The sequence below is a fragment of the Stegastes partitus genome, unplaced genomic scaffold, assembly GCF_000690725.1.
Source record: "Stegastes partitus isolate 25-593 unplaced genomic scaffold, Stegastes_partitus-1.0.2 Scaffold1041, whole genome shotgun sequence".
Taxonomy (NCBI): Eukaryota; Metazoa; Chordata; class Actinopteri; family Pomacentridae; genus Stegastes; species Stegastes partitus.
Genome location: NW_007578772.1, coordinates 174,280 through 191,936, shown reverse-complemented (window position 1 = coordinate 191,936; position 17,657 = coordinate 174,280). Strand labels below are relative to the sequence as shown.

Genomic DNA, 17,657 nt, shown 5'->3' with positions numbered 1-17,657 from the left:
AATAATAATAATTTAAAAAAGCACATTCAAAAAACACATTCAAAGATATGACTGTAACACCTTTAGGTAAAAGTGCATCAAACTCCAATAACACACATCTAAATACACACAGTTTGTTTTTTTCTTCCAAGACTGACATTTAAATACAAACACCTAACTAGCCGACGAAGATACTGTAGAACGGACAAAAGAACGTCATGGGCGCTTCATTGTAGTGCATTGTGAGCCACAAAATGAGTTTCCACTCTTTTGAAAACATATATGGCACTAGATAATTTTTCCATATTAGGATAAAATAAATAACTGAATCAAATTATCAATAAATAGTTTAGGGGTTCTTGGCTTGTGAGCTTTTAGTTATTAGGCTGGCAGGATCTGTTCATCGATGGATGATCGTCAAACTTGTTATTTAAAGGGCCATGAGGAATTTTCTCGTAAACAAACAAATTTACAAATTTCTTTAAATTCAGCACTTTTTACATCTATGTAAGCTAACTGGCTGTCTTCTTCTCTGATTTTGTTGGGGCTTTTAATGGCACGATTGGTTAGACTATGAATCTGTGTCAAAATGTCCAATAATAGAATTCAAATAATCCTAAGATGTATTTCTCAAAAATTCTATTCTTAAACTGTTTTTCTTGCATCTTTTCCTCTCTTCTAACATTACGGGGACTGAAGTCGTATCTACACAGAAACAGTTTTAGCCAAGATTTTCCGTCACTCACCTCGCGCATGTCTGACAGAACAGATATTAGCTTTAATCAGTCGGCTGTCTACAGAGGCAGCCTATCAGCTTGTATTTACTGTAATAATTTACAAATATTGTGTCCGAGTGGAGCCATGTAAATCAAAAACAACAAGAGGCCGAGAACAGAGCCTTGGGGAACACCGGGAGAAAAAAAATGCCCTAGCTTGTTTGAATTTCTTTAAACCAACAGTCGTCGAAGGGGAGCTAAGCGAAGGATGCAGCTTCGGTGTTCCCACAAAACACTGATGGAACATTTGCTTTTACATGCAGGGAGACAAGCACTGTGATTAAAATGTATAATGCACAGACTGCGACATCCAAACCTTCCTCCAAAAATGAAATTTCCGTGTGGTAGGTTGCTAGCCCAGAGATTAGCCCTGCAACAAACATCTGTTTTTAGAGTGAGTATCTACAAATACTAAAGTCGTTCAGCATCGACGAGACTCCATGCTACTTCTCTACAAAATTTAAACTCTTTCACAAAAGTTTAAATAAATATTTTTGGGTAACGCTGGCACAACTATTCAGTAGCTTGTGAGATCAAATGGAAACGTTTTGAATGTAACTGCAGAGAGATTGTCATTACAGCTTTCTGTCCAGTAGTTTTTGGCAAAGTTAAACTTTTGAAAACTCCCTTTTCTAAACACATTCATTGTCACTGGCATGTAGAGAGGACTTTATAAGTAGGTAGTAACAGAGACTGGTGGCACAACAGTCGGTTGGCAGGACACTGCTCGTATCCAGATGAAGGTGGAGGCTTCAGGCTACAGAGTGAGGTCAGGGTGTGGTCGGTGACCCTCCCTCGGTCAGAGTCTTGAAGTGGACGGACAGAGACTCTTCTTCTGGGTTTGGCGGACGTCTGTACTCCTCCCTGGTGATCAAGTAACCCAGCAGCACCCCGAAGCAAACCAGCAGGAGCCCCAAGACGTTGGCCAGCACTCCCTCTGGGGCGAACTTAGAGTAGGTCGGCCTGGGAACAAACCGAAGCAGAGAGAGAGAGATACAAATGACAAATATAGGTGACATGGAAAGAGATGGACGGATGAGATAAATCAGAAGTGGATTTATGGATCTCATCACCTTCATCAAACATCAACCTTTAGACGGATAGTTGAGCGGAAATGTTTGAGATTGTCGTGATCTGTCAAGTTGCTTTCCCACGTTTAAAGGCTCCACTGGAAATGCTCGCACTATTTAGCATCGCTGTGTGGAATATAATCTGTGGACGTGTATTTGTCTCGAACCATTTGGTATGCAATGCTTGGATCGGTCGGAAATTCTGGTGTGGTTCCGTACATCCTGTGGGCCAAACAATTCCTCGCCATCGACTACAATTTCAGCTTCTTTAATATCTTACTTTCCAATTAATTTCTTACAACTGCTTTCTCCTCTTACTCCTCATTCATTCAACTACTATCGGTCTTTACATAAAAAATATGAACATCTGGCACTTTAGATGCTTTCAGTGCTCCAGTCTTACATGTGGAAAAAGTTTTGTTGTTGTAAATTTTCAGAACACTCGACAGCAACCAGACGAGACACCGAGACCCAACCAGACGGACGTACATGATGCTGAAGAGGAGTTTCTCTGTGATGCCCAGCAGGCTCGTCCCTATGGCCATCACCAGCAGAACCAGGCCGCAGAACACGTGGACGGGCAGGTACGATGCCCGTAGCCATGACGACGCAACAGGAAACAGGAAGAACAGCAAACCCATCACCCACTGTGGGACACGGAGGGGAAAACGTTTAGTGTTTAAATCCACATTACACTTGATCAGCACTGTAGAAATGTAGAGAGCGTATGTACGTACCTGTATGCAGAACAGGACCAAGGTGGCCATCCCACACCAGCTGTGTAGAGAGTACATGTCTGGGATCTTAGCTGCTCTGTGGAAGTCGAACACAGCAGCAAAACCTGCAAGCGCACATAATCAGACGCACACATACACACAGCTGTAAGTGTTTATCTCTCCAGGTGTCAGATGGGAGCTAATAATGTTTTCTCTGGTGTTAACATTCACATCTGTGTCTCTCTCTTACCTATGATGCTGATGATGAGGGCGAGCAGGTGAATGACGCCGTGAAGCACCTTTACGTTCCGCTTCGCCTCGTTACGAAACACTCTGTAGACGAGGATGGCTGGAAAAACAGAGAGAGAGAGATGAAGGACGACATATCATAAGAGAACAGTCGACCACTATGAAGGTAGAAGTTCACACAATACCAAGAAAAAAAAAGGTTTGGACACATCTACTAATGCAGGGCTTTTCTGTAATTTTACTGTTTTCTACAAACTACAGACGTCACCACTATGAAATAACACATACAGTTGTGACTCGATAATCCAACACTAAATTTAAAACCTTCTTTTATGTCGGATAGCAAGGCTGTCGGATTGTCAAGACGGAGGTCGAGATACAAGGAGGGCTTGATGCTGGAAGGGTAGTTTGTTGTTAATATTCATTGTTTATAGTTGTTGATAACTAGTGTATTGTTAGAACACTACACATCGCTGGATTTCACGCCTAATTGACCGGTGTGATTGTACACAGGCCTGCTAGTTGACATCAAAGGTAAATATGTTCAGACAGCAGCTAAAATGACCCAAATCTGATTGTTTTTTCTCCTATGCGACTTGTATCTGGGAGCGCTCTGACGGGTGGAAGTAGCCGGAACACACAGGCAGTACTTGGCTGCTGATGCCGGTTTAGATAGTGGTCACAGTTCTGTTTCCACCATCGGTGGCGGATACGCTCCACCGTTACCATCCATGTTTACTTCTGTAAACACTGAGCACGCTCGCTGCTCATGACGTCGTCGTGTCCTCTTCTGTGCATGCGGGACACTTTTGGGTCATATGAAGTTCACACAGCAGATCACATACAAGTCGTGTTTAATTGGAAATGTGAACGAACTCACAAAAAAATCCAAAGTCAGCATTAAGTCCTGCAGTGTGAACGTAGCCAATCTGTTGGATTGTTCAGTCAGATAATACGCCGTCATCCTGATTGGTGACATAAAATGTCATGTCGGAGTCAGAATCCAAGGCTGTCGGTATGTTAAGGCTGTTTTTAATGGGTTCCATTTGTTTTTCCTAAAAGCCTGTCAGATAGCAAGGTTTCGGATTGTTAAGGGTCGGATTATCGAGTCACGACTCTACTAGTAAACTGAAATGTAAGACTATCAGTTGTGTGGTCCTGAGGTAGCGTTGGTGTGCAGTAAAACATCCTATTGAGTTACTGTAGTAAATCATACTATGGCAAGAACATTTCATCACCCTTAAAGCGCTGCAGAACAATATCGTTAAGTTCCCGACAATTTCAAAAGATTAGGGGTAAAAAACTGTCAACAAACAGTTCTTACACAGTCCATATTTTTCTGCTTCTCACAGAATAATTATGATTTACTTTAGTGCCTGCAGCTGATCGCTTTGTACTGATATAATATGAGCAGGACATTACAAATGTGATGATTGCAGCACATATTGTACGTTTGTGGATGTGCTGAAAGGCCTAAAGCTTCCCTCTCTGTCTGATTTTGCTGCAGCAAAAGGTTGCAGCCACTCACACACATACAACTGCTAATTGTGTTACCTTTAATCCTTTCTTTTGGCCACCTGAACCAGCAGCTTAATTCCATTTCTAAGTAGCAGCTTGGCCCTTTTGTTTTCCAAAGTGCCGCATTAGTTGCTCACCAATGACGAGAGCGCTCCAGGTTTCTAAAGACCTGAACTCACGTGAGGCTTTTTGAAAGGTTCTATTGTTGTAGATACTGAGACATGTTGAAAAGAGGCCAAAACGCTGATTAAGATGCTGTCAAATGTAACCACATTAGTGTGTTAGTGGCTGTGTGCAGAAACACCCCCCAGGGTGTTCAAATCTCTCACTAACCGCCCGTCTCAACCCCCCCATCTAATGTCCACCTGACCTTTGCTTTTTATCGCTCTAATGCAATCTAGCTCGAAACCAGCGGAGCTAATGTGGTTACCGTCATTAGCAGAAGTACCCAGGGCTGCAGACAGCAAGCCACAGAGGAGGAACATCTCACACTGTCTTTATTTCACGGTGCACGGAGATAACAGGGTCCAAAAAGCAACCGGTTCTTCATGTACAGTTTAAGGAACAGGGAGTCGGATCAAGCTGTGGAGACGTTATCAAAGCATGTGATGACTGAGCAGGAAACTATTTCAGCTACTAGGCAACGAGAACAAAAGATCAGGTGGAGGTTACACGACTGTACAAACAGGGAGAAGCTGCTGAAGCAGGAAGCAAAAGAATTAAGAGTGAGGACGCTTTAACCAAGATGCTTTAGGTTGAATTTTTCTCATAGGAGAGGACATTCCTGCTGTCATCAGTCATTTCAGCCTGCATTGTGAGGCTGGGCTTTGCTTGAAATGAACAAGTTTGAATGATAAAAGGCACCAAAACCAAATTGAATTGACATTAAATTGTTAAATATTTGTTGCAGAAAGCTTGGATCCTGTGTTTCTTGCAGGGTTAGTTAATGAACTACTGTAGCTAACCATGAACACAACAGCTAGCTGGGTACTAGTCACAATAACTTGAGTTTCGTACCAAACAAAAGGGACAAACAGCTCCTCGTGCTTTCAAGTTTGCTTGCCAAGTGGCCGCCATCCAGCCAATGTCCTAAATAGCCTTTCTTTGTGTAGCATCAACTGGCTGCACCTGTGTTGAGTTTGGTGAGTCACTTTTTAAGGGAAGTGAAAACTTGTGCAATCACTTATTTTACATTTTATTTTTTTAATGAGGTGGCTGTGGCTCAGGTGGTAGAGCAGGTTGTCCTCTGATCGTAAGGCACACAGCCACTAACTCCACAGTCGAAGTGTCCTTGGGCAAGACACTGAACCCAAAGTTGCTCCCAATGGCAGGCAGCACCTTGCATGGCAGCTCTGTCGCCATTGGTGTATGAATGGGTGAATGAGAAAACATTGTAAAGTGCTTTGAGTGCCACTAAGGTAGAAAAGCGTTATTTAAGTGCAGACCATTTACCATGTAATTAGCTGAAATTACTTGGTAGAAATCTGTTTTCACTTTGGCATGAAAGAGTCTTTTTTTGTAAATTATGTCATCCTCTATCGTGAGTTTTGGAATACTCAAAGCTGTAACCTCTCAGTAATAGCAGCAGTAAGCAAATTTTTCCTACATGAATGTATACAACTGATAAGACAAGAAGATTCAGCTTCACTGTCATTGCACAAGTCCAACAACAGAACCCCCCCAACAGTAGACCAAAGCCTTATCCACTGATCCACCACCATCCTAAAGAACTCTCTGTCAGTATTCCAACCTGCCCAATGGATTTCTAGTCCAACCATGACAGCTGCTCCCATTATGATGTCTTTCGGAGCTTCTTGTTGGCAACACCGAATGTATATAGTGCCATATTTATGATGTTTTATTTTAAAGTCGTCCACATTTCACCAACCAGTGCAATACGACTTTGGCGAAATACCTTCACATTAATGGATATCGTCTCTAATCTGATTTAGGATTGGAAAAATGATTAAAATGTCCCAACAAATTTGTGTTTTTTGGCACACTTTGATGCTGTAACCACATTTTAGCATCCTGAAAAGAAGATGGAACCAATGTGATCAAATATCACCCAGATTTCAACTGGAAATCGAAATTCCGGCTCACTAGGGATGGACAAACTAGTGCCACATTTGGTCAAATTCGTACTTTAAGAGAGAAAAAAGTGGAACCCTGCTGCTCTATAACTGAAAAATATGCTGCTGGTTGCTGACTGCTGCTTTTCGTGCCGCCCGCTTCGATTCCCCGTTGGGTTCGCTCTGTCAAAGCTTTGCTGGCCACAGAAACAGACACAAGCGCGCATTCAATAAATCAGACTCGCTGGATCTGGGAGGGAGATGGAAAGATGTCTGGTCAGTGTTAAGTTAATGCAACAGGTCAGCAGCAGTTTGGCTTGAGGCTACAACGCACAAACTCCCAACCGTGGACACACACCAGCAGGATTACTTATGTGTACAAAGCGCGGATGTTTTACGGCGTTCGACCTGCTCCCTGTTTCACTTTAAAGAATATTATCTGAAAGGACTTCTCGTAACTATGACGACAAACTGGATGGAAGATATTAGTGGTATCAGCCATGTGACAGGCAGAAGGGAAGGATCACTTCCTGCAAGTGCTTTAATCTATTTACTTTTTTTTTAGCCCCACTGGCAGCATGGTTATAAGAATGGCCCTGCTGGGTGATCAGTCAGCTGATTGGTTCACTACTTTGGTCCAGAATGAAATATCTCAGGAGTTATTGGATGGATTTCTGTGTCACTTGAGACAGAATTTGATAGTTTCCTGAGGATGAATGTTAACGACTTTAGGGATCCTCTGACGCAACTATTGGGTTTACGTTTGTGGGTCAGAGTGAAATATTTTACAGTGAATTGCCATAAAATTTGCAACAGATATCTAACCTCGTCTTTTGGACCCAGTTTTGTTTTGCCTTCCTAATAGCAGTTAAGTCCACAGTTTCCTTCTCTAGAATGATTGTGTTGCCCCAACCTCTAATTAGGACTTACCGTCGCCATGCAGGAAGACCAGGCCCAGCACCATGCACAGAGGGTGCAGGTTGAACTCCTGCGCTGAGCCGTCCCAGGCAAAGCCCTGGCGGTAGTGACCCATCCACACACCCGTCAGCACCACCGACGCCAGACCCAGCACCTGCGACGCTCCTACCAGCCCCACGAACACAGAGCGGCCCTGACGGGGGGCAGACTCATCCATGATCTGAGAGAAGGTAACAGAGTGATTAATACTGATGATTTAGGCTGTAACATTTGTTGAATGAAATTAAAGCGAATTAAGAAGCTGAGGTGGACAAACACACAGCGCCATGTGATGAAGTATGACACCGGGGTAATTTGACCTCATTTAGTAATTCAATATGAAGCATTTCAATATTTTACTAAACAAATACACAGTTTATGAAATTTGCCAATTTAAAAATGAGAATTCTAAAGTATAACAGTGATATGTTATTAGATTTCTGTATTATTGTGAGTGATCCATTATAATGCAAATAACATTTACAAAAGTGTATCGATGTGAAAAATTAAACTGCATCGAGTTAGTGCAGTAGCTAGAGGTCAAGTGTTACAGAAGACTTTGTCATGGTGCCCCGTTACTAACTAAACCCCCACAAAGCCCTCTGCTTGCCAACACAGAACTGCCTTCTCTGGTCGCAACAGTACTAAACAATAAAAGACTTCAGGGCTGCAGACAGCAAGCCACAGAGGAGGAACATCTCGCACTGTCTGTATTTCACGTTGCACGTTACTACAGCTAATCTACAATACTTAAAGTATGTTATATGTAGAAAAAAAGTACAGATTGGGTCTTAGTATCAGCAGCCACTGCATATTGAATAACTTGGATCAGATCAGGGCAAAAAAATAATCTTGCGATCCCTCATATGTAACGTTTTGGGTTTAAATCATAACATTTAAATAATTTAGGTGAATTCCCATAACAGACAGCACTGTCAGGTCTTCACCTTAATAATCAAACCTGTTCAGTAAATGTTCTGTGCTTATCTCTTTACTCGACTTGAAAGCACTTCGGCTCAACAGCTGTTGAATGAGCAATATAAACATCAGAGGCTTGACTTAATGATAACAAACTGTCAACAGGCTCAGAGGCAGTAAATGAGTCTTGAAACATGATGATGCCACCGCCATGCTTCACATGGGATGATAATTTTGATGTTGGCATGCAGTGCTTAATATTTAACAAAATGTAGTGAAGTTTACGATTTAATTTGCAAAAAACGAACTTGAGTAACGTACAAGTTATTCAAAAACAATGCTTGCACTCTCACTTGAGAAAATCCAGATACTTGTAGTTGCAATCCTCTAACCTGCTGATTGATAGATGTGAATGAATTAAACATTGGCTACTTAACTGACAGGAGCAAATACTGTAGTTTTGCAATAAAATCCACTAAGCAGCTGTGAAAACATAATTACCAGGATAACATGCAGCTCACGGAAACAAAATATTGTCGGGTTTTAACCATAAGCATTAAATTTCTCTTGTGTAAATTCACATAAACTGCAGAATTTTGACCATCTTGTTCAGTAAACTTACAAAGCCTATCTTATTTATCAGCTGGTGAGCACTTTGGCTTTGAATGTGCTTTATGTATACCGGCTCCTTGACTTAATGATGGTGAACTGTCCAGGTCCAGAGGCAGCAAAGCAGCCCCGAATTATGATGATGCCGCCACCGTGCTTTGCATTTAAAGAAAGTAAGTATTTGCAATAAAAGGAAAAACTTGAGTAAAGTACAAGTTTTTAAAACCATTCCTTGAGAAAACCCAGATACTTGCACTTGAAATCCTCCAACCTGCTGATTGATAGATGTGAATGAATTAAACATTGGCTTCTTAACTGACAGCAGCAAATACTGTAATTTTGCAATAAAAATCCACATGGCACTGACTACACAGCTGCGAGAACATAATTACCAGGAAAACACGCAGCTCATGTCGAATAAAACCAAGAAACAAACAAACACAGAGAGCAGAACCCGCATCTGTTCCTTTTTTTGTTTTTTTCTAAGCATGTTTTCTAAGAGTCATGCAAGACGGCCGTGACGCTGATAACACAGAGCAGGAAGTGTCGCACCGAGCTGACGGGAGCAAAGTGAGGACATGAGCAGATATGAGCCAGAATCACAAAAGCTCTCCTGCTGCTCGCCTCATTACCGCAGCTGAAAGTCCATTATTACAACCCCTGCACGCTCAATTATCACTCCCGAGTGTCACAGCTCCCGATCCAGACACAGCACATGTGCCATTATCGCACAGTCACACCGCCGCAACTACAGCTTATTGTGGAAAATTACAGCCCAAATGACAGGCTGCTGTGGTGTTTACGCACCGCGCGCCGTCACCTGTTACCTGGGATCGACGTGACTCTGCAGCCTGTTTGACTTTTAATCGTCTTACGCACGGTTCAAAATGCAGCAGCGAGGGGGTGGAGGAGAGAAAGGAAAGAAAAAAAAGGATCTAGAGAGGTGGTGGAGTGAAATACTTACTGCGCCGTTGGCTGTGCTTTTGCTCTGCTGAGGAAGTCCTGGAGTCTGGACTGACAGATCCGCCTTCCTCCCTCCTCCCTCTGACCTGACTGTGCAGATGTGAGACTGTGTGTGTTTTGGATGCCCTTATTTACAGGCATGTAATCGTAGGACTGTGAGAAAAAGAGGGGATGCCATTGTTTTTTATTAATCATCATATTAACATTTTTCTTATTATATTATGAGCTGTTAAACTCACACATAGTAAAATCAGATACTTTAAAGCACAGCGAGAATTATTAATCAACAGAAGCCATCGGATTGAGTCTAACGTCACACTAACGTCAAGCCAGAGGAGGAGGGTGGGTGCGTGGGTGGGCGGGGGGGAGACTGCGTGGATTGATGACTAACAGCCCTAACAGTGTAATGGTTTGTTGCCCTGGCGACGCTGGAGTAGGGGGATGGAGAGGTGGTGGAGGATGTGAGCGTCTGTCTTTGAATCGTAGCTGCTCATTAGTGGAGAAGGAGGCAAAACATCAGCTACTTAATTAAAGCCACCAGCAGCGTTGCTCCTGATGCCACCGCTGCCACCACTCTTACTTTAACGCTGCGGGTAAAAGTGTTATTTTTAGTCGCGTTCCACTGTACTGGGAGGTATGGAGGAGTGGTGGTGTTTGGCAAAACGACTTCTCCAAAATCAAAGAGCTCCAAATCCTGCCGCTTCGACGACACATAAAGAAAAACAGGATTATATATCTTGTTAGAAGTCAACTTTCTGTTTATCACACAGAGTCATCAGTAGCAGAGTCACGTGTTTGCTGCCTCCACTTCCATGACGCACCGTGCGTAATTTTACGCACAAGCTGCACCGTGGGAAGCCTGCAATCGATAGTTATTCAACTTTTCGCACACAACAGAGCACAGCGTGAGCTGTTTCATGCATTCCTGGAGTTTGCAAAAACAACTTCTATTTTAAGTTAAATGTCTGAGCCCGGTTTCCCTGCAATCAAAACGAATGCTGTGGAGTCAGCAGGAGGGTTTATGTAAGTGGTTGTTGCTGTAATTAAGTTACATGCACACTGATCCACTGTTTACTACAAACACCTGTCAAATTTAGTGCAGCCCGATGCAAAAACCCTGAAAATGTAGACGCTTTGCAAAACTAAAATTAACAGCAGAGCTTTTGTTCTGAATATGTTGCAAGTATAAAGTGCAAAATAATGCAAGTGTGCAAATCCAGACCCAAAGTATGTGGACACTTTCACATCTTCTGTTCTTTAAACTTCGCTTTATCCTGTTCAATTACTTTAAGAATAAATTAAGGGAAACTGCTCAAAGTACCAAGTGTGAGCTTTAATTTGAGATGATTTACAGTAACACAGACGGAACTGTGTGGGAGATGACATTTACCACATGATGCCCAAACTGCAGCAGTTTAAAAGTAACTGGACAGATACACATGACGTCAAACACAGTCGTCATATTCAATAATAAAATCCTCTGTAGGAAGCAGCTGACTACTGTCTTATCTTCCCTGGTGATGCTTTTACATCCTTGGATTGTGCATCTCTTCAGCTGCTTTGCTTGTTCAGGCTCACCGTCCTGCTGAATAGGTTCTGATGTGTGTGAATGTGAGAACACAGAGTGCTGCTGTGCACCTCTGCATTTATCCTGTCACCGGTCAAATCATCGGTAAATGTCGGTGCACCACTTCCCCAACAGATCACGTTTGACAGATGAGGTGATGTTTTGGCTCACGAGCGGTTTCTTTTTCCTCAACTCTGTCCATCATTTTGATCTTTTTTTGTTCATCCGTCCAGAAAGCTTTGCTCTACAGTCTGTATGTTTCTGAGAAATTCAACCTGGCTTTGTTGGCCATGTTGTATTTCTGGTCTTGAGTTCTTCTCTTGATCGTCTAGAAGGAAACACCTACACCCTGAAAAGCTTTCTGTTTAGTCATAATGTGGTTAATCTTTCTCTCATCCATAGGAGATGCACTGTTTTGTCCACCACCTCATTTGGCCATTTTGAAATTCCTGTTGTTATTTTCCTCACATGCAGGGTCCAGAAACATTTAGCAACCGTGTGTTCGGTTACTTCTGCAGTTTATGGGTTAAAGTCACACAAAGCGTTCTTTCTACTTAAAGCTGAGACTTTAATGTTGCATCCATTATTTATTTGCAAATATTATTTTATTTATTGACTCTGCTGAAGCTCAGACACTGAAAAACAAACTAAAAAAAATGTGTCTGGATGTAGATTTCACCACCCTGCTAATGTTTCAGAGCTCCTGCAGCCAGAAGGAAGTCTGCTTCTTAACCAGGTTCAGAATCAACATATTTAAACTTGCTTATGTTTAATATTTAGGATGTCATTTTATTTTTTCTTGTGTGGTTTTGTTTCTCATTCTCATGTCTGTTGCCGTGTCTTTTATTTGCTTTTTTGTTTTCACTGGGGAGCATTTGGCAGAATCTAGTCTTGCAATTAACACTTAGCATGTTTGGCTCCAAGAGAAAAACTGTTTTCTCCAGAAAGTAGTCCGTCTGGATCTCAGACTCTGCGCCACATTTCTTTCTTTTTTTATATTGTCTGTGAAGATTCTCAGTCATCCAGGTCGTGGTTATTCTCGTAGATTAATCAACTGGACTTGAAGAGTTCCTTGAAGACGTTCCACCTCTCATCCAAGAGGCTTCATCAGAGTTCCAGATACTTATATCCTAAAGGAGCCATTAACACCTGAGTTTCAATTGGGGGTTTGTTGCTCCTTCCCCTCGTTATGTGAGTCGTTAGTGCTCCTCCTGCCACAATGGGGTTCGTTAGGGTCTTCTGTGGCTAGGTGTGGATGTGGTTTCATCTTCCTGGGGAGAGATCTCAGGACTGAATTGTAAACAGGTGAGAGGTGATGCCTCAGACCTCCACCTCTGTTGAGGGATGGTCTTTCCAGTTAGAAGGCTTCTTTCACCCCCTCTCTCAAACCATCTGTCCTCCTTGGCCAAAATCTGTACATTGTTGTCTTCAAATGAGTGTCCTTAGGATGCAGGTGGAACGCTGAGTTGTTTTGATCTTGTGCATGCAAACTTTGAATTTGCACACGAACAAGTCCTCTGCTGCAAATCAAAGCAGTGGAAGATAAAAATGCAGTGAAAGCACCTCAGCATCTTTATCTTGCAGCTGCTTCCTGTCAGCGTCCATGCACCAGGCCTTGTTCTCCTCTTGAGGGCGCTGCAGCCCTGGATAATTCAGTCAGGCACTGAATGGAGCAGCAGCATCGCTGGTGTTCACCCTGTGGCCTGAGGACTCGCTGGGGGGACAACAGACGATGCACGAGGAATTACTTCCTCGAAGACCAGACGTTGGTCTAAAAGCTGCACCATCCAAACACTGTCACGTTGTTCGATTTCCCAAAACTGTGCTGCTGCATTGTTAAAACAGAAAGAGGCGTATTTGGGATGCGTGTTCGGGGGGGAATGGGTGCTCACGTGTTCCTTAGGTTACCGTGTGTGCGTCAAGCCTTCCACTCTCACTTTTCTAGAAGGTGGAAAGAGAACAGTTGTCAAGGCTATCTTCATTAATGTCAGAAACTGGTGGCTGCAGCCGTTTGTGTGTTTGCTGTGTGTGTGTGTGTGTGTGTGTGTGTGTGTGTGTGCTCTTTTTCTGTCTGACATTTCTGATTTCTCCTGTGACTCACAGGAGGCTGACTCACCACTGCTCCTTTTGCTCTGAGTGTATGTATGTGTGCGAGTGTGTGTGTGTGTGTGTGTGTGTGTGTGTGTGTGTGTGTGTGTGTGTGCGAGTGTGTGCGCTGCATATCCAGCATTGTTTTTCTCATCGCTCTCCCTCTTCATCTTTTACTGTCTTATAACTTTTAATGACACCAGTGGGCCCTTTTTTTTTCCCACCTCCTTTTTTTTTTTCAGTGTAATAATGAAGTCTCTTTGGCCCTCCTTCAGTATGACTGGACGCATTTCTACCTGTGTGGGCTTCAACCTGTCACACTTCTATTAGTCTGAGATTTTTTTTTCTTCTTCTTCCACCCACTGGTGCAGTATGAGGTCACAATTAAAGAAACACTGATTTCCCCAATGAGCAAAATGTAAAACTGTCCTTTTAATTTCATGCTGAATTTCAAGGCGGCAGATGAGGAGACTGATACCATTTTGATGCTGTGTGCTAAATCAGCCTGTTAGCGTAGCTTAGCACAAATACAGGATGAAACAGCTAGCATGTTGAAGTTAGCTTGTTGATGTCATACAAATAAAAAAATAAAAGAGAAGTTGTGGTTTTCTCAACTGAAGTGGCCAAAACATGTATTATTAGTTGGCTCTGAAACATTTTGATAGCATAAAAACATGTCTATGGGGAAAATGAATTAGCCTACATTAGCTTCAATAAACAAACAATACAATAATTAGAAAATGCAATTTTATCTCTATATTCGGTCTCCACCAGCTTGATTATTGGCAAGGAAACATGCTCACCTACACGCTAGAGAACTTCATATTGTTCTTTTTCCTTGCCATGCAAATAGCTTTTCACTAACCTATAAGAAATGCACTCCTTCGTTTCGCCATTTTCTTATTTCCCTTTGTGCATCTACAACTGCTGATTTTTTCAAACCAAATTCCTCTTATGATCCTTTTTTATTTTGCTTTTTAAATTCTCATTATTATTTTCCTGACATGGATGGTCCAGAAGCCACTGCCTGCAGTCTGTTAGCTTAGCTTAGCACAAATACTGGAAGTAGAATGAAACAGCTAGCGGGTTGAAGCTAGTTTGTTAAAGAACAATACAGCAGATCCAGTAAAATCTCCTCTTAGCTCTATGTTTGGTCTCCACCAACTCCAGAGACATATATTTGCCGCTGTAGCTGCGAAATGATGTTAGCCGCTAACTTTGCCTGCTGCCAGCGCTGGAATAACTGACTAGAAGAGCAAACTTGTTCTGTGGGCTCGTATTGCCTCCACGCCATCATTTTTTTTAACTGCAATTCCCTGAATTTTGTGTATATGTGTGTATGCTATGTGTTATTTTTATTTGTTTTAATTTACTCATATTTTATTTCATTTTATCACCATATTTCTTTTGTCTTAAACTGATGATGTTTTGTTTATTTATTTACTTATTGTGTTTATTGCTTTATCTATTTTATTTAATTTTCATTTATATTTCATTAAATGAGAAATTTTTTTATTATTAATATTTTTTAAAGAAATAACTAAAAGTTTTTTTTTAATTAAATCTCTTTTTTCTTTTTTAATTTTTTATTTTTTCTTTTTTATTTTTTTTACTATTTTCCATGATTTTATTGTGTTTTAAAAACTTCTGGTTATTATATTTTTTTTTACTTTTTGTTTTTTAACTTGTAAAGATATATATTGTGTTTTTCATATGCTGGAAAACATCTATCTATCTATCTATCTATCTATCTATCTATCTATCTATCTATCNTATCTATCTATCTATCTATCTATCTATCTATCTATCTATCTATCTATCTATCTATCTATCTATCTATCTATCTATCTATCTATCTATCTATCCAGCATTTTCACTTTCATTTATTTTCTCTTTAGTTTAAGTAAATAAATATGTCTTTTAAAAATCATTATTATTAACCTCCCACCTCTATTCCAGTTGGGCCTGTAACATTTGCTAATAACATAGATTGCAGTTGCTTCATGTTAATTTAAAATCGGCTCAGTGGTGGACACACAATACAAATAACAAGAATTTGCAATCAGTTATGTGACCACAAACTATGGTGGCTTGGAGCACTCAGGCGTGTTGTTGGTCTGGGACCCCTGTGCCGTTGCCTGCTTTGCCCAGTTGGCGATCCAGCCTTGCCAGTGGCAAAGAAAAAAAAAAAAAACAATAGACGAACACTGCAAGTCCAGTCCAGTGTTGTTATAAAACCACTGATTACAGCCACTTTACTTAAACACACATCTCCAGCTCTTGATTGTTCACAAGAGCTTTGCGTCAGACCGACCACAGAGTGCAGGTTTAATGTGTTTAACCTGTGTTTTTGCATTAGGCTGTATGCCGTGTGTTATTTTTAGCTTTATTTAAATCCATTTGGTGGCTGTTCGGCGGCTGAGAAGCAATGCAAGGAGGGAGAAAAAACAAAAAAAAAGGAGGAGACGAGGAAGGAGGGAACGGGGTTGACCTTTGACCTTCACCTATGTCAACCAATCAATGGCCTTTCGTTCTAAAGACCCGCACCAATCAGCACAGTCCTTTAAAAATACCCACGAGGCACCTGTGGAGTAGTCTGACCGAGGATAGCGTCTCCATGGCAACAACATCATTACCAGAATAGCTCTTTATTTCTCTATTTCTGTCTCTCACTCTCTCCGTCCCTTCGTTGCACCCCCTGCTTTCTCTTCTTCTTCTTCTTCTTCGCTCTTCATGCAGATTTCGCCTCTCCTCTCCTCTTTTTCCTGTTTCTCTACCTTATCCTTTCCTCCATCTTTCCCCCCATAACTTCCCTTCTTTCCCCATCTCTCTTTTTCCAACCTCACTGCCTCGTCACGTTCCCATACCTCCCTCGTTTTTTTCCCCCCTCAACCTCCTTTATTTTCCCTCTGTTCCTCTTTCCCTCCTCCGCATGTATCTGTTTTGCATTTTCACGTTGTGCTAAGAGTGAAGATATTTATAGCCGCAACTATGATTCCTCCTCTCCTTTCTTTCTTTCTTTTCCTCTCCTCTCGTCTCCTTATGCATATTACATTGTGAATGGAGATTTTTTTTTTCTTCCATCCTGGATCTCGTCGCGGCTAAATTTTACCTGCTATACATATTTGAAGATGCGTTTTGAATCGGTTTTGACGAATCTTTACTTGGCTTCTTCCCAAGAGGAGCCGCTGCACTGCTGCTCTGTGAGGATTGCAATTGGGGTTGTGAAGGCATGAAAATCTGGAGTCTGATATGACACTTTTCCTGTCCATGTTCTACTGGATATTACATAAGCTTTTTAAATATTATTTAAAATTAACATCCCATAGAAAACATACTGGTTCAGTAAGTGTAACGCTGCAGGCCTTTTGCTCTGCGTTGTTGTGCAGCACATGTTAAGCTCTCCATTATGATACAGGGCAAAAGGACAAAGGCTTACAGCGATCACACTGACAGATTTATCCACATGCATGTAAACATATATATATAGAAAGAGAATGCACCAAAAGATGTAAAGTCAACCCTGAATGACATCCATCACGGCTAAATTTGTCTTCCTACGGCATGTACATTATGTGTTTGTGTCAGGGTGCTACGTGCTATTGTGCTATGTTATGCTATGCATCTATTTATATATAATATATATACTCATTCTAGTCTTATTTTAGCTTACTTATTTTTATTTTTTCTATTCTAGTCCTAGCTTACTTATTTTTGCTTTCAGTAATGCATCCTGCTTGTGTCCTTTTGCTTCTCTACTGGTGGCTGCATTCTGTTATGTAATTCTGTTTTCTGGGCAATATCTGGCAAAAGAATTTCCTTTGGGATTAATAAACTTTTATATTACTTGTACACACAAACACACACACACACACACACACACACACACCGGTCACAGGTCAAATTCATTGCTATTTATTGCTACAGCTAACCAGAGTAAGCTGATGCTAATGCTAAAAGCCTATAAGATGGAAGCTCTGTCTCTCACTTATAGGGGTTATAGTTGATTTATATTAAAAATGAATTAAACCTAATGAATTCACATTAATAACAAAGGCTACATAAACAACTGCACTAATACACAGAGACTAAAGCGAAAAGGTCCATGGCTTAAAAGTTTGCATCATCACTATTAGCTACTTCTTGTAGAAGATACTTATACCATCCATTATCTA

General features: G+C 41.4%; 1 protein-coding gene across 1 annotated transcript; it reads right to left on the bottom strand.

Annotated features, from left to right (window-relative positions):
• Positions 1-716: 716 nt before the first annotated feature.
• Positions 717-9,871, bottom strand: cyb561 (cytochrome b561). Its single transcript, XM_008295375.1, has 6 exons — positions 9,829-9,871; positions 7,311-7,518; positions 2,792-2,890; positions 2,563-2,666; positions 2,315-2,472; positions 717-1,718 (listed from the first exon to the last, which is right to left on the bottom strand). The coding sequence occupies exons 2-6, from the start codon at positions 7,513-7,515 to the stop codon at positions 1,526-1,528; spliced, it is 759 nt and encodes a 252-aa protein (XP_008293597.1). The 5' UTR covers positions 7,516-7,518; positions 9,829-9,871; the 3' UTR covers positions 717-1,525.
• Positions 9,872-17,657: the final 7,786 nt, after the last annotated feature.

Coding starts and splice junctions, on each gene's coding strand:
- cyb561 (XM_008295375.1), bottom strand. CDS start 7,515: ATGGATGAGTCTGCCCCCCGTCAGGGCCGCTCTGTGTTCGTGGGGCTG. Junction 2,667..2,791: donor CCTCATCATCAGCATCATAG/GTAAGAGAGAGA, acceptor GTGCGCTTGCAG/GTTTTGCTGCTGTGTTCGAC. Junction 1,719..2,314: donor AAACTCCTCTTCAGCATCAT/GTACGTCCGTCT, acceptor GTTTGTTCCCAG/GCCGACCTACTCTAAGTTCG.